The sequence below is a fragment of the Engraulis encrasicolus genome, chromosome 6, assembly GCF_034702125.1.
Source record: "Engraulis encrasicolus isolate BLACKSEA-1 chromosome 6, IST_EnEncr_1.0, whole genome shotgun sequence".
NCBI classification, from domain to species: Eukaryota; Metazoa; Chordata; class Actinopteri; order Clupeiformes; family Engraulidae; genus Engraulis; species Engraulis encrasicolus.
In genome coordinates, this window is record NC_085862.1 from 34658813 (window position 1) to 34679971 (window position 21159).

General features: G+C 46.0%; 1 protein-coding gene across 1 annotated transcript; it reads left to right on the plus strand.

Moving 5' to 3' along the window:
- The first annotated feature begins 177 nt into the window (after positions 1-177).
- map2k2a (mitogen-activated protein kinase kinase 2a) lies at positions 178-18109 on the plus strand. The gene is made up of 11 exons (XM_063201365.1): positions 178-896; positions 1225-1435; positions 1908-2054; positions 2840-2917; positions 3581-3632; positions 9463-9587; positions 10200-10416; positions 14679-14743; positions 15023-15084; positions 15630-15675; positions 16213-18109. The coding sequence occupies exons 1-11, from the start codon at positions 814-816 to the stop codon at positions 16321-16323; spliced, it is 1197 nt and encodes a 398-aa protein (XP_063057435.1). The 5' UTR covers positions 178-813; the 3' UTR covers positions 16324-18109.
- Positions 18110-21159: the final 3050 nt, after the last annotated feature.

Genomic DNA, 21159 nt, shown 5'->3' on the forward strand with positions numbered 1-21159 from the left:
AGATTTTTTTAGTTTCATTTTAACTTTGTCAAGTACATTGTAGGCCTTTTGTGGCCGACCTGTTCCACTAGGTGTCACACGCCCTCGCGCAGGATGGTGGAGTAAAAACTGGCCTGTCGCGATAATTCATGTAAGCCATCTGTTACTTGTTCGCTTCGTCTCGCGAGAGCCCGAGAGCTTCCTTTTGGGTTAGCTGCTTCTTCCTGGACCGGAATCCCCACCGAATATTGTGAAACCCACTGTGTTCTCAACACGCACCCCTCCCGTTATTCTGGAGAGGAAGCAGCCGTGCCCCTAAACGCGCAAGGGTCCGAGGAAGGTGCTAGCAGCAATTTAGTGTTGCTGGCCCTATTTGCGCGAGAACCGTGAGCCATCAAGTCGCCTTCCGTCGAGCAAAACACGATTTTCGCTTGGAGAACGCAAGCAGACAGACATTTCAGTGATGTACTTTGCACAATTATTATGACATGCAGTACAGTATATTGTGGCTTAATTCAAGTGCAGACTGTCAATTATAAGTGCTAAATTATTTGCTTCTGGTGAAACGATAAACGCCTAGCTGTCAAGCCACTAAAACTAGCCTAAAATGATTACTGGGCATGATCTACTTGTCCAATTGAGCAGCAGCTAATACGCTAGCTGGCTAACTGTCTCGTAGAGTTGGTGAATATTATTTTTTTGGTGATAATTGGGGGCCGTGTTGTTCGTACCTCGGGATATTTCCATCATTTTGGTCGTGTACAGTCGGGTTTTGATTGGATCTGAGTGCTAAGTGCTTTTCGCGTAGTAGACGTTCAGATTGTAGTAGCAGATATGGCCCCAAAGAAGAGACCTGGCCCTATTGTCATAACACCTGCTGGAGAGGGGCAACCACCGTCCACCAACGCAGCAATTGAGTGAGTGAGCTTTTTGTTTTATCTAATATATATCCCCCCCCCCCGTATATTTGTTTGTCTTTATGTAATGTCATGCTACTGTCAACTGAACGAGGCGGGAGATGTGATGTGACATCCTTCTCGCTACCTTTTATGGAATTCTCAAGTAGTGAAGTGTTCCATCAACGCCTTCTGCCGTTGCAACATTGTTACTAAAATCCCCCTGCTACACATTAGCAAGAATGGCCTTGTCGTATGATCTTCTTAACTTGCTGTACTGAATGTCAGTTGCGTTCACATACGGTATTTACCCCATTCTAATCCATTCTACCTTGCTTTCATCATACAGGACCAGCCTGGTAGACCTTCCGAAATTGCTCGGGGAGTTGGACTTGGACGAGCAGCAAAGGAAACGTTTGGAGGCTTTCCTCACCCAGAAAGCCAAGGTGGGCGAACTCAAAGATGATGACATGTTCCCCATCTGCGAGCTGGGAGCGGGCAACGGTGGAGTGGTCCATAAAGTTCGCCACAAACCCTCTGGGCTAGTGATGGCCAGAAAGGTAAGTAATGGGAAATCCGGAACCTGCTATTAGTTAAACTGAAATTGAGTGGATTAAACCACATATACCTATACAACATGTACTGGCCCATTGGAAATTCATTGTCATATAGTATGTACATAACGGGTTGTAGAAATCGTGTTTTCCTCTACATTGAAGCATACTGTATTGAGGCAAAATTGCTCAGTGGGCTTGTGCGCTCTACAATTACGCCAGGAACCCGGGTTCGATTCCAGCCTGCATTCGTTACTCGATCCTTCCCCATCTCTCTCTCCCCACTCATTTCCTGTCTCTCTTATTGTACCTGAATAATATAGGTGTAAAATTAAGCAAAGGAAACATACAGTACTGTTCACTCAGAATTTTAAATGTGATGTCTTAGTGAATGTGATGATGTGTTTTGCACCTGTGTATGAAATGCGCTGTAAAAAATAAAATTGACTTGACTTGACTTCTGTGTGATTGCCCTCAGCTCATCCATTTAGAAATCAAGCCTGCAGTTCGCAACCAGATCATCAGAGAGCTTCAGGTGCTGCACGAGTGTAACTCGCCCTACATCGTGGGTTTCTACGGGGCCTTCTACAGCGACGGAGAGATCAGCATCTGCATGGAGCACATGGTGAGAGCCATCAGTGGCGTGACTTTGAGTTTAACATTGGCGGGGTCAGAATCAGGACACAGAAGAGTATAGGTTAGCAAATTAATATACAGGTATTTATTAACTCAAATTATATTATCGGGGGATTTATTGGCTGGGTTTTTTTTTATTGCAGGGAGGTTTGGCGAGGGGGGGGGGGGGGGGCAACCATGTATCTTTGTTTGCCACCTTAATAAAAGAAATGGATGGCGGGAGACCTTTGTGTCTTAAACCTGTAATGCTACCATGGCAACAGCACATGTACTGTACCTACATCCGATTCTATTTGCCAGTGGCAGGTGTGGCAGGTAGAGCACCATAGAGATACTTTATTGGTCCCAAAGGAAATTTAAGTGTCCAGCAGCAAACTTGCATCGCACCAATCAAACATATTGCTCCTGTGTGCTTGCTTCATGTATGTATGATACATGCACATCGTTCAGATCAAACATGCAGAGCACAGTTGCATATTAATGCATACAAACTTGGCTCAGCTTACACACTTCACTTAGCAGAAAAAAAGATGTTGACTTAAGACAGGTTTTTTTTTGTTTTTTTTTAAGTATTTTTTGGGGCTTTATTATAACAGGACAGTATGAGAGGAGACAGGAAACGATTGTCACAGAGAGATGGGGTAGGGCTGGGAAATGACCCTGATCGGACTCGAGCCGGGGTCCCTGTGGGCATACAAGCCCAAATGTGGGGGGCTTAGTAGCCTTTAGGCGGGTTCTAAGGATTGTTTTATTGTGTGCATCATATCATGACAGGACGGAGGATCCCTGGACCAGGTGCTGAAGGAAGCCAAGAGGATACCTGAGGAGATCCTGGGGAAAGTCAGCATTGCCGTAAGTTTCACATTATTATTAGTATTAATTGCTATTTACAGCCCGGCCAGAACGATGCTGGTGCTTGGTCCTGCACCCGTTATGTTCGGAACCAAATTGTTTGCCTGCAAATCAGCCATGTTCATACAGAGTTGTGTACTCTACTGCGTTTGACCATGTGTTACCTGGGAGAACCTGCTGACGTCATGGTTCGCAGGGAAAAATGCTTTTTTTCTCTGTCGTCCAGAACACACTATTTGTGGTTTCACCAAAGGAAGAAACTAATCTTGTATTTTTTAGGAGACATTATGCCAAACATGCTCTCCGCTTTAATAGTGTAGTGTTACCATTTACAGTGTGCTGGCACATTTGAGTCCAAAATCTTATGGTAAGGGGAGCTTTGCTTACTGTTTGTTTCTGAACAATAACAATGTGTTTTTATACTAAGCTTGAATAGATTGATGAAACAATACTCCCTTCAACTTTCATCCACATACAAAGGAACTGTGTAGAATATGATCACTCTGTAGCATTAGATTAAAGGGCAGGTGCATAACTATCACTAAACACAAGTTACAAGTTAATTTGTATGAATGGTGTGTCAAATGGTTGCCTTGTGATTATTCTGGGTAAGAAAGTATTTCCTCACAGCTGAATCCCACTCTTTCTGCTGTTCTGTTAAAGGTACTGAGAGGACTTGCCTATCTCCGGGAGAAGCATCAAATTATGCATAGAGGTAATGATGGCATATAATCAGAATAATGTTTCCTTTTGTCCATTTTTTTCAAGCAATTGCGCTTAACTCCAGGTAACTTCACACAGTCTTTGGGTGTGTGACCCTAGATAGTGCATTAAGTAGAACAATTCACCTCTTTCAATATAAATCTCATCATGATTTATTTTGGTAGCATGGCAGACAGCCGTTATGGTCTAACCTATCCACAGCGTCTTACTTTTTTCTTACTCTGTGTCTGACTGACAGGGTACTTATGGTGCATTCTAGACCCAATCCAAACTAGTTGGAGATAGGACTTCTCCTACCTCCTACCACAAAAAAATGCACTGGAACACCAGTCAAAGTGGGACTTCCTAGTAGCAAACTGGGGAGATCTTGCACTAATCCCACCTCAAAATACTGAAGTTAGAGGATAATGGTGGCGCCCATGGAGCCACTTTTTAAAACGTTAATATAAATAAGCTTGTCTTTATTTCTGTCCGTGTGCGGTTGTTCCAGGGAAAGTCATTTTAATTCAACATCTTCATGTTATAATGTGATATTGTAACACCAGAAATAATCACCTTTTTCGCTATTTTGGTTCTTTTGGCTCGTATCAAAACACCTCGCTGAAGTCAGTTAAATTGCGGCGGTTGCTATGGATGTAAAACTCCCACTTCCACTACCTGGAACGCCTTGAGGTGGGAGATGTAATAATGCAGGTAGAAGTGCCGTCTCCCACTAGTTTGGATTCTGGGTCTGGAATGCACCAGTAGTTCACAATAGGACTTTATTTTCATGAATGACTACAGCCACCGGCATAAGTAGAGCAACACTTACAAGCATGTTGGGGAGTGACTTGCTGTCAGGGCCTCAAAGAGGAAGTTGTATATCTGATGACAAGTAGCTTGCTAAAATACAGAAGAATTATGTTGAGGGGAGGCCAGTAGCTGATTTATGGCAAGATTGAAAATGAAAGGGGGGTGTGTGTGCGTGTGCGTGCGTGTGCGTGCATGCATGCTTGTGTGGGAGGCGGTTGGGGCCTATCTGGGGTTTAGAGGGGCCTTGTGTGAAGAAGAGCATAAGGACTAACTAACTACCAGAGCACTTAGTCATCAGTATGGCTGCGGGCAAATCCTTTTGCATTGGCACCACTGGGAAGGCATGAGGGGGCAGAATAACCAGATGCAGACTATTAGAAAAGACATCTAAGGCCTTTTAATAACAATCTAATTCTATTTTATTTCTATAGTTTCAGGCCAGTGTGATGACTTTTTTTTGTTCCATTCATTGAAGGGGAATTAAATTCATGTAATCATTCTGACGAATTTTAACTACTTGCCTCCTAAGATTTCCATATTTATGCCGTGGTAGCACGGCATGCAGTAGCTTTATAACAAATGTATGATAGTCCTGCGTCCACACGCAGTCGTGTTTGGAGACGATACAGCATTTGTCTGAGGAAAACAAGTACTTTCCTTTCTGGCAGTAAAAGGTCCTCAGCATAAATGGGGCTTGACGCTTCAAAGTCAAACGCAACACCTACTGCCAGCGTTCAGGAGTTGGCTCAGGAATGTGGATGTTTTCTTTTGAAGCAGAACAGCTTGATTCTCACTCTTCAAACTACGCCATGTCTGTTGGCAAAGCTGTTCCTTCCTGCCCTGTTGCGCACTTGTTTGCCCACAAAACTTTATTTTAAAAAATCATTAGTCGGTCACTCATGATCGTGATTGGATGTTGTAGAAGGCTGTCAATTAGATTTCAGGTCATGAATGACACATGGCCAGAAATGATGTCAATCATGTTTATTTTCAAGCAGAGAAGCACAAGTGGTTTGCAAGTGTAATAACAGTCCTCTTTTCACAGAGGCAGTGGTGGTTAGAGGACTGTTAAACACAGGGACAGTAGACCTCATCTCTCTAAAGTCCCTTTTCGACTAGCCCTGTTAGAACGGGGCTGCGCACTGCTGGGGCGTGGTTTCGTTTTCTTTTTGCATTTACTCCACCCATACACACCCATCATCAGCTCAAACAGGGCTCAAACAGGGGCGATTATAGAATCGCGAAAGACGTGGTTCGAGGCGTGCGGAGCTGAGTTCCACTAGGCTACATGTTGCCTGTGTTAGGATTTACCGGCGTGCAAACACCTATCCCCACCCACGCACTTTAAAAATCAACATGGCTTTTCTGTCGGCAGTTACAGTAGACAGAGAAAATTTGCTCAAGCAATTATCATGTTCTTTAAAGTAGCCTAACTCCAGTCCTTGGCCAAGGAGTTATATAGCCTATTAGGCTATTATTTTAAAATCACGCTATTTCCAAAGCTCCACGCCTCCTCCTTGTGAGAAGTCGTTTTTTTACCACCATGCAAAATAGGGCACACTAAAGTAGCCCTTTTCATTGCACATATCTTCATATACGAACCTGCAGAGGGATGGCGAATTTGCTGTTATCAAATTAAATGTAAAAATGAACATTTCGAATGAAAAAGACAACTGTGGTTTATTCGAGGGAACAAAGAACACAGCCATGACAAAAAAGATTTCCTCTCTATCCGGCTGGAGAACAACGCCATTGTTTACTTGAAGTGGCGACCGCTTAAAGTTAAATAACTTTGGATTTAAAGAACATAAACACGTGCCGTAAAAACCTGTAAAAAGCTAAGAATCTCAGCTTTTGAACAAGCCCTAACACATGTCTGTAGGTCTAGGTTAAGGAGATCGCTGTCTGTTGGAAAACAAAATGACGAGGTAAAAAAAATGTTTGGAAAGCGCTATTTTTTCACTTGAAACAGCGGCCGCTTAAAGTTATATAACTTTGGATTGAAAGAACATAAAAACGTTCCGTAAAAACCTGTGAAAAGCTAAGATTCGCAGCTTTTGAACAAGCCCAAACACATGTCTATGGGTCTAAGAGAAGGAGATCGCTGGTTATATTTAGTCCTACATAGGTCATATTGTTTAGATTAGGGCTTAGATTCACCATGGCGTGAAAACACGGTGTTGTCGCGGCTAGTTGCAGCAGCTGATCATACGGCCCAGTTCTAGTCCTGTTGTATGGAAATGCGTGCGAGACAGCACCATCGACCCCCCGTCAAGTTTCATGAATATTTATAAAGCCCGCACCGGAACGCGGAACCCAATGGAAAAGAGACTTAAGACACACAGGGGTGCTGCTGCTCACTGTGCACTGGCTCAGAGCCGGTTTGACCAACAGGCAGAAGAGGCAATTGCTTAGGGCCCCACCAAAACCGCGCTCGGTTCGGTCCCCCAACAGTCAGCCCCGCCATTGTAAATGTCAGCAAAAATAATTGGCGCCATGTTTATATTGCGCCTACAGCCCCTAAAGGGGTAGAACCGCCACTGCACTGGCTGCTCGCATTGGTAGACATTGGCTTGTTTTTTGCCCGTCTAGTTATGTAGCAGCCGTGGCCCAATGGTTAAGGAGATGGGCTTCAGAGTATAGGGTTGCAGGTTCAAATCCCACCCTTCCACTCCCTACTGCATTGCATGCCCAAGGTGCCCTTGAGCAAGGCACCTAACCGCACATTCCAGGGACTGTAGCCAATACCCTGTGGGATGGGGATGGGGAGTGGGTTTGGTGGCCCAGTCGTGGTACGGTACTGTATAATGTACGTTCATGTAACTTGATGATGATGATACTCCACTGTCTTGTGGAGTATGGACCAAAGACAGACACAGTGATGGATAGATGGAGAGGGCAAAAAAGATAGGGACTGGTTTAGAGGGCCCGGATAGAGGGGGTGGGGTGGATGAGGGAGAGAGAGAAAGAGACCCTGTTGTGTGGTGGGTATGGAGAGAGATAGAGGTGGGTGGAAAAAAGGAGGAGAAGAGCGAGACACCCGGTGGCGTGGAAGAGGGAGAGGCCCTTTGGTGTGGAGGATGGCATATGGATGTAGCAAAGAAGGAAAATAGACAGAGAGCCAGTGGTGTGGAGGAGAGAGAAAGATAGGCCCTGTGGTAGAGAACCCTGGAGAGAGAGAGATGGAGAGAGACCCAGAGGTGTGGAGGAACAAGGAAGATAGGCCTTGTGGTAGAGAGGGAGAGATGGAGGGAAAGAGAAGGGGGTGGAGTGGAGAGAGAGTGGTATGGGCCCATGGAGTGACTGGTCCAAGGAGACAGACAGACAGACAGACAGACAGACAGACAGACAGACAGACAGACAGACAGACAGACAGACAGACAGACAGACAGACAGACAGACAGACAGAGTGAGATGGAGGGAAGGAGGAAAACAGAGAGGGACCCAGTGGTGTGGAGGATGGAGAAGGGAGAGGCCCCTCTGGTACAGAGGCCCCTGTGGTGACGAAGGTCCAGAGGGAGAGAGAGACTGAGAAAGAGGAAAAGGGAGAGGCTTGACAGGATTGAGAGTGAGGCCCTGTAGAATAGAGGGCCCCTTGGTGTGGAGGGTCCAAAGAGGGAGAGATGGATGTAGAGAGAGAGGGAGAGGTCCCAGTTGTGTGGAGGGTCCGTCAAGAGAGAGATGGACGTAGAGAGAGAGAGATGGGGATGGAGAGGGAGAGGGAGGTCGCAGTGGTGTGGAGGGTCCAAGGAGGGAGAGGGAGAGAAGCCGTGTCGTATGGTGTGGTGTGTTGTGGTGTGGGGCCGTGGCGTGGCGTGGCGTGGCGTGGTGGCAGGGCCACTGAGTGAATGAAGAGCTGTCTGGGAGCCCAGCAGTAATTACAGCCTCTTCTATGAGATTATACAGCAGCCGCGCCCTGCAACCCCCCTCTCTTGCTTCACTCTATCCCTCTCTCTCATGCCATCTCTCTCTTCTTTCACTTTTTCTGTGTGTCTCTCTCTCTCTCTCTCTCTCTCTCTCTCTCTCTCTCTCTCTCTCTCTCTCTCTCTCTCTCCCTCTCTCTCCCTCTCTCCCTCCCTCCCTGACTCTTCCCTTCCTCTGTTTTCTCACATTGACTTGTTTATTTGCCTCCCCTCCCCACTGAAAGAAAAAAACATGGAGGAAAGAGGGGCGAGGCTCTCTCTCTCTCTCTCTCTCTCTCTCTCTCTCTCTCTCTCCCCCTCTCTCTCTCTCTCTCTCTCACTTATGGAATCATGTCAAAACAGATTTTCGCTAGCGAAAAAAAATCTAGTGCTTGTGTTTTCTTTCCGACCCCCAGTTGGCCAAAAAGTAATATCAAGAATGAAAGAAAGGAGAGAAAAAAGTGGAGGGTTAGGGCTTGTTTGGTGTTGTCCCAGTCCAAACTCGGAGGTTTCCAGGGCTCAGGTTAGCGTCTGTAGAGAAACAATTTCAGTAACGTAGCAAAGCCGAGCAGAGCAGAGCAGAGAAGAGCATTGGGCCTGAGAGCGTGTTGGCGCAGGCCAAGGGGAAGGGCAGGTGGTGCTGGTGGGATGTGTGCGTGTGTGTGTGTGTGTGTGTGTGTGTGTGTGTGTGTGTGTGTGTGTGTGTGGGATGTGTGTGTGTGTGTGTGTGTGCGTGTGCGTGCGTGCGTGCGTGCGTGCGTGCGTGCGTGCGTGCGTGCGTGCGTGCGTGCGTGCGTGCGTGCGTGTGTGTGTGTTCCTGTGAGTGTGTGGGTGTGTTCCTGTGAGTGTGTGGGTGTACTAACCTGTGTGTGTGTGTGTGTGTGTTCCTGTGAGTGTGTGGGTGTACTAGCCTGTGAGTGTGTGTGTGTGTGTGTTCCTGTGAGTGTGTGGGTGTACTAGCCTGTGAGTGTGTGTGTGTGTGTCTTCTTGCCTGTGTGTTTGAAGGGTGGGGGTGGGATAAAGCCGTGAGAGCTGGGAATGCTGGCTCAGACCGTGTGTGTGTGTGTGTGTGTATACTCACCTGAGGCCCCTATTTTTTCTCTCTCTCTCTCTCTGCCACGCATGCAGACGTCAAGCCGTCCAACATCTTGGTGAACTCTCGAGGGGAGATCAAGCTGTGTGACTTTGGCGTGAGCGGCCAGCTCATCGACTCCATGGCCAACTCGTTTGTGGGAACGCGCTCCTACATGTCGGTGAGTCAGCGATCCCCCTCCCATGTCCCTGTTACAGAAACACACACACACACACACACACACACACACTGCACAGGGTTGCACACACACAAACACACACAGGGATATACATACTCTTCGGCACTCGAAACATGGGAACTCGCATGTACCAACACACACACAAACACACACACATTCACACACATGGTTGCACACACACGCATGCACACACACGCATGGTTACGCACACATGGTTACACACACACTCACATATGGCTACACACACACATAGTGCATTTGGATAGGCACACACAGCTACACACACAGGCGCATACGCACACTGACAAGCCAGGCCCTGCCAAGAGCCGGAGCTGGTGCCCAGGAAACATAGCGCGTGGTGCGGACGTGGCCCGTGCCAGCCCTGCGCCCACTCCTCTCCTCTCCAGCACCTGGAGGGTGTGGCGCATGAGAGCTGGCTCTGGCCCCTGGCTCCGGCCCCGCTAGCTCTTGGCAGTGCCCATCCCCGGCATGGCATGGCAAGGCACGGCCCTGGTGGGGCCTTTGTGACGTCCTTTCTCCCTTGTGCCACCCTCCCCTCTCTCCCTCCCCCCTCCCTCTCCTCGCCCCAAACAGCCGGAGAGACTGCAGGGCACCCACTACTCGGTGCAGTCGGATATCTGGAGCATGGGCCTGTCTCTGGTGGAGATGGCCATCGGACGCTTCCCCATCCCGCCCCCTGACGCCAAGGAGCTGGAGGCCATCTTCGGGCGGCCCATGCTGGACGAGGCGGGCGGGGAGGCCCTCAGCACCTCCCCCAGGCCCCGGCCCCCAGGCGGGCGGCCTGTCAGCGGTGAGAATCACACACACACACACACACACCAGGGATTAAAGTTTTCCGTCGCTACGACGGAATTCCGTCAACTGGATTTTCGTTTGGACGGATTTCCGTCCGTATAATTTATGTCAATTAATTTACAATTTTTACTTTCCAACTGAACTCAAATCGAGAGCACTCCTGGTCATGAGAAGGGGACGAGAGGTGTGTTTGGTGTAGGCCTACGGATGTAGTTAGGCTATACACTCCACCATTGGCGGTGTGATACAACATTCACTCATCAGTAGCCTGGTTTTGGGTCATCCCCTGTTCTTCCGTGTTCCAAAAAAAAGTACACGAGCGGTCAACAATTCTGTGGCAGCGCAGCACGAGAGATTAAAAAAATAAATAGCTAATAAATTGTTGCTGATGGCAGAAAAGAAAATAATTGTAATACAATGTATAAAGTGCAGTGACGTTTCCATATCATTGCACCTGCCGTGGCAGATATTTAGAAAAAAAATGAATAGTTTACTTCGACTGCGTATGACGTCCTTGTCATGAAGGGTTTGCCTTTTAAGCATTGTGACTCTTACTAGCATTATTCATAGCCCCAATGGGACGACTATGGCAGCTAACTAGGATAGCCTACCATGCGTTTCATCCTCAAAGTTTAGCGCGTTTGACTGGCTGCGTGTAGAGCTAGTTGTCTTTTTGACAACGGATAATTCACAGTCTCATCTGTACTCATAGCAGATTAACTTTGTTGTTGCCGATATATATATTCAAGAAATAAGTAAAAAAATGGGTTGCATTTGGGTCACGGATAGACTATCCCTGGCAGAGCCAATTTATGCCACGTCTTGTTCTGGGAAGCAGTGTTCTGATGGTGGACTCATGGTCGATAATAAATGCCGTTTCGACGTTTGTTTCACTTTCAAGGCTGGTTACTGTGTGACGCGATTTCTGCTAACTGGAATAGTGTGCAGCAGCAACAGTTGTGTGTGCGCTTGTTTTTGAGTGGCTCAACGTCTGTGCCCATCTTCTCGGACTATGCGTTTCGTTTGAGTTCATTTAACTTATTTGCGCACTGCGCACTCAGGACTGATGGGTGGGTGATTTGCCTTGATCGAGTGGAAAGCTGCGCGACAAGCTTGGGAAAGTGTGTTACTTTTGTAAACGACAGGCGTATGTCTGTGACTGTCGTGTCTGCTGCGTCCTGTCAGCTTGTAGAACACGTGCGCATAGGAAGAATCGGGGATGTTTTTTAAATCAATGGTAAGCGTGTGCTTGGCACCGCACATCGAGAAGCAAAAAAAGTAGCCAGTAGTTTTCAAAACGGTAGAACACAGAGGTAGACATACCGCACCCTGTTTGTAAACGTCAACAAGTTATTTGTAACAGGATGAATACTGAAAAAGGGTGAAAAACATACAAATAATTAAAGCTAGTTTTCTCCCTCTGATTGCTATGATCAGGGCTTTTTAAATGTCAGAAATACAACTGCAAGCAATGCGCACCAGTGCTTTCACCAGAACAGTGTTTGCCCATTCTAATGCTGAAACACAAAATATAGCCTACTACTAACAACAAAAAAACCCATAATGGGATCACTCACTGTTTCAACACATTGCAATTCCAAGTCAATAATTCTGTGAGATCAGCTACAATTTTGAAGCAGCATTCATTGTGAATCCATTCTGCATGATGTTGTGAACAATTCATAAACAATGGGTAGAAATAAGAGGAAATAACCAAAACATGCCCCAAATTTCAGTTCAATCTTTGCAGTCTGATATAGTATCCATTATGCCTCCATTCTCGGCCAGTTCTAGTCAATCTGGTGAGCGAGCGGCCTAGGCCTGCCCGCCCTCTTTCCTTTTTTTGTATTTAGAAATTGGCATCTGTAAACATAGCATTGTAGGCCTACATCTGATTGAGCACATCTGATCTAGTACCTACAGGTACACATTACTGAGTCTATATAGGTCTACTGAGTGTATAATGAATATTCATTGTTCATGTGAAGTGTAAAGATTTATGTTGGTTGAAGTTCTGATTTTGTGGCACTTTTTGGTATTACTGGCGCCCTCAAGACATAGGCCTATTCTGCTCTAGGCGACTGCCCCGTCTGCCTATGCCGCTGGCTCTGGCACCATTCCTTGCATGTATGTTTCGTCATGAGGGCAGAGCCTGGCTACATTGGTTTTCGTAGGGTTACGGAGTGATACTCGATCGGGTGCCTAACCGGTAAAAAAGTTCAGTCAGATTACTTTTTTTTGCTTTAATCCCTGATACACACACACACGCATACCTTCCACCCGTCAGTGGTGAGAAGCGCGCACACACACGCAACACCTGCACATACACATGTACACCCCTAGCCTGTCAGTGGTGAGAAATGACACTCTTCCACACACACACACACACACACACACACACACACACACACACACACACACACACACACACACACACACACACACACACACACACACACACACACACACACCTACAAGCATGCATGCGTACACACAGGGGCACATACAGACACAGACACCCTTCCGGCCAGTCAGTATTGAGAAATAATTCCCTACACACACACACACACACACACACACACACACACACACACACACACACACACACACACACACACACACACACACACACACACACACACACACACACACACACACACACACACACACACACACACACACCACTATACTGCCAGTCAGTGCTGTGCACCTGTGCACCACCTCCCTTTCAAGTGTTATTTCGCACCAGGGGACCTTTTTATAATGTTAGTTTTCACTTGTTTTTGAGGTGAAGCAAAATATTACCATTACTATGATCAAAAAAATCTTGTTCGTATGCACTCTAAAAAACTCACTTGCCATTGGTCATTAGGCTTACATTCTTTCCATTTTCCCCCTTCTAGTTTCCTATGTCTACAACCTCATTCATGAACTTAAAGATTGGTTTGACTTAAAAACAAATATGATTGACATGGTAAATGTTACGGCCTACAAAACACATTTGCTTTAAAAATGGAGTGTAATAACTTAAAACTGAATAGAAGTTTTAAGTTTACTTCCAGAATTGATTCAGCCTAATCACTGATGTTACGTTTTTCATGAGTATTTCCACCACCATCCATTTCTAAGTAGGCATTATGACTGGAAAACTTACACTTTTCATATATAAAAAGGTGGATCTTCTCCGTGTCCACCATTTTTAATTTCCAGTAATTGGCATTTTAATCTACAAAACATATTGTACTTTGGTAAGCCCAGTGAATATTAGTTCAATGCTTTTAAAAATGATGTAGTAAATATTCATGAAAAGTTCACATTTGGGAATGGGCAGCGTAGTTGCAATGAGCACCATAGTTGCAATTTCTACTCTGACCACAGTGCTTCATACTCCACCTTTTAATGGTTAACGACAACAAAGGATGTTATTGCTAAGGCACAGGGTACCATCACCTTGCTGTAAAGTCAAGTGCTGTTCCTCCAATACAAGGTGGCATCACTGTGTACTGGAAGAAAGGGGAGGAAAGTGGCTGACGTTGCAATAAGCGCATTCAGGCAAGCAAGAGAAAAATGGTGTCTGAAAAGAGAGAAGTCACAACCTTCCGACACGTACTCTGATCATTAGTTAAGTTAGCGTACTGTTTACAAGAACAGACTTGACGCATGAAAACATGGGATGGGTGGGACAGGACAACAGAAACAAACGCCCAAGGTTGCCTTTACAGGTAGACTTGAAAGTGAGGTTATGTTTAAGTTCAATTCAGCCAGTCATACGTTTCTCTACTGTAAAAATCAAAAAGTCACTTGCTGTCTTCACAAATGAGTTTTGAATTCTAATGAACTGTACCATTAAACGTCCAGACATCCTTGAACATTGAGGACATGAACAGTGTTGTTTACACGGCAATGTGTTCAGTGGCCAAAAAGGTTAACGGCCCAGTTTGATCCAAGATGTCTGTTATACCCATTTACAGTGTTAGAAGTGTGTGTGTGTGTGTGTGTGTGTGTGTGACCTGTTTGTTTGTTTGTTTGTTTGTTTGTTTTGAGTGCTGACAATGTGCGAATTGCAGAAGGCCGTGTGTTTTCATAGAGAGTGTCCCCAGCAGGCGACATCCTGCTTTGCGCTGTGTGTGTGAGTGATGCGGCAGGGATAAAAAAAGGAGGTCTTTTCATTTATTTTTTTTATTTTTTTCCGTGTTGTCGTTCTTTTGGTGGCGGGGGTGTGACTCCTCTCATACATGTGACCATCTGCTCCCCCAGGACACGGAATGGACAGTCGTCCGGCGATGGCTATATTTGAACTACTGGACTACATTGTCAATGAGGTCAGAAAAAAACTGCTGATGATGCAGCCCCCTTTTTTCCTTTCTTCTTCTTCTACTTCTACTGTGCTGTTTTCTCTCTTGTCGTTTTTTTTTTTGCGCAGTCCCCTCTGCGGTCCTTCGTAACTCTTTTTCAAGTTGTGTCCTTCTTTTTTTGTACCCTCTCACTCTCCTCTTTTTCTCTCTCCATCTCTCTCTCTCGCTCTCTCTCTCTCTCTCTCTCTCTCTCTCCATCTTTCTCTCTCTCTCTCTCTCTCCCCCCCTGGTCTGTGTCCCCTGCAGCCTCCTCCCAAGCTGCCGCATGGTGTCTTCACCTCCGACTTCCAGGAGTTTGTGAATAGATGGTGAGTTGAGGACTTGGTGGAAGTGTCATGCAAAAGTTCATTTTTGTCCTTTTCTGTGTGTGTCTGTGTCTGTGTCTGTGTGTGCGTGCACACTTGGCCGTGTGTTTGTGTGTACCAACCTGTGTGTGTGTGCATGCTGGTGTTTCTGTGAGTGTGTGTTTATGTGTAAGCTTGTGTATGGGTGTCTGTGTGTATGAAAACATGTAGAGACAAGTAGCAAACCAGGGACATGAGAAGCCTAACCTCATATGGGTCAGATGTATCAGGTCAAGGTTTTTTTTTCACCCTCCTGATTTTTTTTCTCCTCTCCTCCTATTTTAAAAAACTGGTTAGGGGTGTGGCGTGTCATATTTAGAAATCTGTGAGATTGAGGCAGCCGTTCCTTGTCAGCTAGTCTGTATTTTTCATGTACAGAGCAGGTTCAAGTGGAGGGCTGAAGGAGAAAAAGTCCTCTCTCTCTCTTCCTCTCCCTCCCCTTCTCTTTTTTTTTCTCCTCTTTCCTCTTCTTTTTTTTTTTTAACGCTCGACTATTTTTGTGTTCGCAGCCTCATAAAGAACCCCGCAGACCGGGCAGACCTGAAGATGCTGGTGGTGAGTGATGATGATGGCTCTTTGCATGCTAAACCCATCCCTCCCTTTTCAGGACGCAGCAGAGGAAGGCAGCAGGCATGCAAGCCAGCAAGCCATGCTCCCCCCCTCAATGCCTCTTCATTTGCATAGTCATTCTAGAAATTAAGAGCTGAGTCAGCTATATCTTTTTAAGAGTAACATTAAGAGGGAGTCAAAATGGGGTTTGATGTTTGTGCCAACTGGTTCTTTTTGGGGTGTCATTTTTTTGCTACTTTTTTGCTGTGAACCAATGTGGGGTTGAATGTTTTGAGATGGTCAGACCAGTTTAGCTGTAAGCAACTGGACTTCCTTATTTTTTATGGGGGGGGGGGGCTTGTTTATCTGTCAGACTTCTCATTGACAAGCAGACAAAACACATTCAAACTGCTGAAAAGAATTCCAGTTGCTAAAACTAAGGATGGGGAACTTTTCTGGATGAGTGGGGATCTTCACAGACGGTGGTTTGTGATGGTGTTGTCCTGCCAAATGACCCCCAGTGGTTTTTTTTTGCCCTTCCAGAGCCACACGTTCATCAAGCGTGCAGAGGTGGACAACGTGGACTTTGCGGGCTGGATGTGCAAGACCATGGGCCTGAACCAACCCAGCACCCCCACCCGCTGTGCCGAATGAGCAGCCTGCTGCCCTCTCCTCGCGCTCCCCTCACCACTCCACACTTCTGTCATCTCCCCTTTGCCTTCGTTGTGCAACACACACACACATATACTGTACACAAATATACACACACTGTACACTGTACATACATACACACACACACGCTTTCATTCACACTCCCACATATAGTCATACACACAGCTCCATGGTTTCGCTCTCATTTTTTAAGTTGTCAATCTGGCATCTTTGGAGGTGCATTGCAACAACGAATCATGTCCTTTTTTTTGATTAAGCGCTGAAATGAATTTGTTACAGAAAAAAAATGTCAAAATGTCAAATTCTCTACATTTTCTTTCCCTTTCTCGTTCATTCATGCTCTCACTTCCTTTTTTGTATTCTAATTTTCAGTGTTTTAAGGTGGACTTGTATGCTCCATGGGATCTATTATTACGGGCGAATGTGGGTTACTCATATCATGAATGTGAAATGGTCACCAAAACACCACTGTTGTTGGCCAAGAGCATGTTGCCGTGTCACGTGAACAGACATGGTGGAAGATGACTGTATCATTTAATTAATTTCCTTTCTTTTTTTGTAATCATCATATTTTTTGTTCATTGTTCTTTTCGTCTTTTTTTCTGTTCTTTCTTTTCTTTCCTTTTTTTTCCGTTTTTTGGCCTGTTCAATTTGAAACCAAAGAAGGTACTGTTGTGAATGCGGGAGTGATTATGCCATTTGCGCTGTGATAGTGTTGATATCATGAATGTAAGACTCATGGCTACTGTAAAAGTTCTCCAGGCATTTTTGCTTCCCATACAAGAGAAGCCACATTTAAGGGGGTGGGGGAGTGCATGGTGGTTGGAGGGAGTTTGGTGATGACAATTTTGAAGGGTGGAAGGAGGGTGAAAGGGGGAGGAGGTCATGCTGTAGCCTTCGTGGCCAAGACGTGACCTCTGCCGGTTATCATGAGATGTATATGCTTTTAAGTCTTATATATATTTTTTGACCGTAATCTAAAAAAAAAAAAATCATACGAAATTTACTCTGTAAGTTACAAAGCCTGATAAAAAAACCGTACTGTATTTTACCTGTGCATTTTTTTGCAGCCAGAGGAGAAGCTCAAAGAGGAAAAATGTGTTTGGTGCTTCTGTCTCTGTGGAGGCCAAAAGCATCGGTCCCATCATTGGACTCTGAGGGCGCGGTGATGATGTACTTGTTTCGTGTCAAGCTGGCATGGTCAATTTGTCTTGCTTCTTTACCCTTTTCAATCCATGGTGGTTCGTTTGGATGTCTACAGAACATGCCTGATTCATATTTCTTATCTCTTTTGCCTGAGTTTTTTTTCTTTTTTTCTTGTTGCTGTTGTTTTTTGTTTTTGTTTTCCTTTCTCTCAAAATGGTTTGAGTATAGGTCGACGCTTCAGTGCTTTACTTTTGCGTGACTTGTTCCCCCAAGTTGACAACTTTTTAGGGGAAGACCCTTGCTCAGTATCGGCATCGCCGGTAGTGGTGAAAGCCGTCTTTTCTTGCTTGTTCTGTGCTCTCTGGTATTCTCTTTGCTATTCTGTTCTTCTCCCACAGAGAAAGAGGATTTATTTGGAAGTGGGGAGGAGAAGCATTGCCACGTGTTTTGTGTGTGAAGCTAAGGTAACAGTGCAGAGTAAGTGTGCTGCCCCTGCAGTCTTAAAGATGAAATTTTTTTGACCAGTTTAGAGGAAAAGTTTGGGGGGAAAAGTCATTTTATTGTCACGCAAAAATATGTTGAATACAGTTCTAATATAAAAATAAAACCTATTTGTGAATGATTTATTTTGTATTCTTTTTATTACATTGGCATCTCCATAATGGCCTCTGGTGGATTTACTGCAAAAGCTGACATAATCTGCAAGATATCATTTTAATATTTTGTTACCCACTGTGCATGTTTCCAGGTCTCCCATTGTCAGGTATTTGAATTTGAACTTGAACTTGAATTTGAATCCCATGTGGCAAACATCAGTAATACCTCGCCAGTTTGCCGGATAGGGGCTTGCACGTGAACCGTCAGTTTGGCGTGAGTATTCCTATTTGTAATTAAAATCTCTCTTGTTCTGAAGTTTGCCCACAAATGACAAAAGCAGATCTGAAGGGTGTATGGGGTGGGGTTGTGCAGGCCAATTTCAAAATCAAAGACACTCATGTCATAAACATGGCTTACGTCAACTAAATTAGCCATGACCAATAGTGCCAAGGACAGCATATTAAAAAGCGTATAAAATATGGGGACCGTTTGTTTCATAATGCCTTCATTTTTGAAAAATATGTCTACCTTTTGTCTTCTTAATATGTAATTCATATGTCTATGCATTTCAATGAAATAAAAAAAAAGTTGTATGATGAATGTAAATTAAGTGTGCATAAGGAAGCATGTCTTCCCCAATGAAAAAGTCTAGCCACAATTATGTGCCGTGTCAAAAATAAATCCAGACCACACAAAATAGTTCAACAGTTTCTCAGCTGAATTCCAGCTCATAGCCTGCCGTGATTTGGCATCATCAAAATAAAGCAAAAAAAAAAAAGAAAAGAAAAAATTCTACAGCATGAGAATTGCTAGGGATAGCTCATGCTGATCTGGATTGCATTTGATAACAAATGGTTAAACTGTTGTGTGCCACGTGGGGGCTGTGGTGTCTTGCCTCTCGTGCGTGCCTGCCTGCCTCAGACAGTGCCCTCTATGGTTGGTGTACGCAAAAATCCTCTCCCCTCTGCTGCCTCCGCCCCCCCTTTAACTGTACTGTAGCCTCCTTCAAAACGCAAAGCTCTGATAATCTCTCAGCCCTCCTGCGTGCCCCCACCTACCCACCCCCTCCCCCCTCCCAAATGTACTGCCGACCTGTCAAATAGTTTTACATAACTTTGGCCGAGTCATCTGGTTCTCGTTAAAAAATGATCCAGCAAGTTCAGCAGCACCTTCATCCAAGATGGTTATCAGGTTAGGTGTTTTAAATGTCCCTGGAGACCCTGGGGAGATAACGAACTGCACACACACACCTCGGCGGTCATCTGCTGGTTGCAGTGTTGTGTGACACATCGCTGGCCATGCCTGACGTGCATTATATATATATTTTTAAAAACACCAACACAAACTTGCTCGGCTTGTTGTTTGAAAGAGTTTCGGACCGGAGCAGTGGGCGAAGAGAAGAAGAGGTGGTGCCAGCCAGGCAAGCGCCTCGCCATGCGCCAGCCAAGGTGTTGTTGCCCAGCTTACAGGGCCGGTTTGGTGAGGGGGGGAGATTAATGTGCTAAGACTTTAAGGCCCCATCCTCAGGCAGGGCAGCATGTGTGCTGCAAGTGGGTGAGGGCAGCAGCGTGGTGGTTCGCCAGGAGGGGGGATGGGGATGGGGATGGGGTGGGGGGGGGTGTGAAGCAGGGCAGGCGGAGGAGGAGGAAGGAGGTGACTGGGTGTGTGTGTGTGTGGGGGGCGGGGAGGGGGGGGGTTAGGTTATGGTGCTGGCAGACCCTGGGTGTCATGGAATGTGCCAAGGCTTGTTTTTTGGGGTGGGACATCATGACCTCAGGCTGTGGGATGGGAATAGGGTGGGTGCGCCCTCTCTCTATTCAGACACCGTGTCAGATACTGTACAAGAGCAAGAAACGACAAGACGCTACTCTTGTAATTTTGAAACTCTTTACTCTTACTCATAACCCCCCCTGGAATCAAACCTGTTTCTCATGGGAGAACAACATCCGTCGTTTGGTGAACTAAATTAAACCCAAAACCTGTGTCTGGAACATGAACTTGAGCTGTTCATATGTGTGTGTTTTTTGTTTTTGTTTTCTTCTTTCATGTGTTTGAAACGCCCCATCCTAACTTGAGAATATTCTTTTTACTCCCCAGAGGAGAGGAAGGAGAGGATCATCAAGGGGGAATGCTGTTTCTTTAAGAGAGAGGGAGGGAGAGAGAGAGAGAGAGAGAGCGAGAGAGAGAGAGAGAGAAAGGGAGGGACCTCTTTGCCCTCCAGAAACCAGGAAGGGAATTGAGTTGAGCTGCTGCTGCTGCCTGCTTAGCGCATACGGGGCTTTGAACTGCACGACAGTTGAGGAGAGCGAGAGAGTGGGAGAGAGAGAGAGAGAGCTCCAGAGAGGAGAGGAGGGCAGAGCTATCCCCCACAACAAGCAGCAACCACGGCCATCGCAGGTGAGCACCCGCTTGCCCCCTGCCTCTCCTGTCCTGTCCTGTCCTCTCCTGTCCCCCTCTCTTCCACCCTTTACTCCCTTTGCTCCCTCTCTCTCTCTCTCTCTCTCTCTCTCTCTCTCTCTTGCCCCCTCTCTTCCCCTCCAGCTGACTTGCTAAGGGCCTGCCGAACCGGAGGGAGCAGACACAGGAGAAGAGCAGAAAGGAATGAGGGAGGGGGGCAGAGAGAAAGAGAGAGAGAGAGAGAGAGTGTGTGTGTGTTGGAGATACTGGGGAGGTGGGTTGCTAGGTAGAGAGGTGGGGGGCAGAGGAGAGAGCAAGGGAGTGGGCGAGCTCTGGAGAGTTGAGCTGTTTTTTCCCCTCCTGTCCTGTCACTGAACTAACTTTGTGCTACAACGCTTTTTTTATTACAACGCTTGCTGGTATTGCTTATTTCGGAACTTTGTATGGATCTGGGAGAGGTGTGAACTTTTTGTGACAGAGGTGTGTGTGTGTGTGTGCGTGTGTGGGTGTATGTGCGTGCACCGCGAGGGTGTCATTGTGAAACGAGGTGGATGGTGGAGTTTTGATGTGGGTGTGTATGTCTGTGTGTATGTGTGTGTCTGTGTGTGTGTGTGTGTGTGTGTGTGTGCGTAGTGCGTACACATGTGTGTCAGTGTGTGGAGAGTCTGTGTGAAAGGA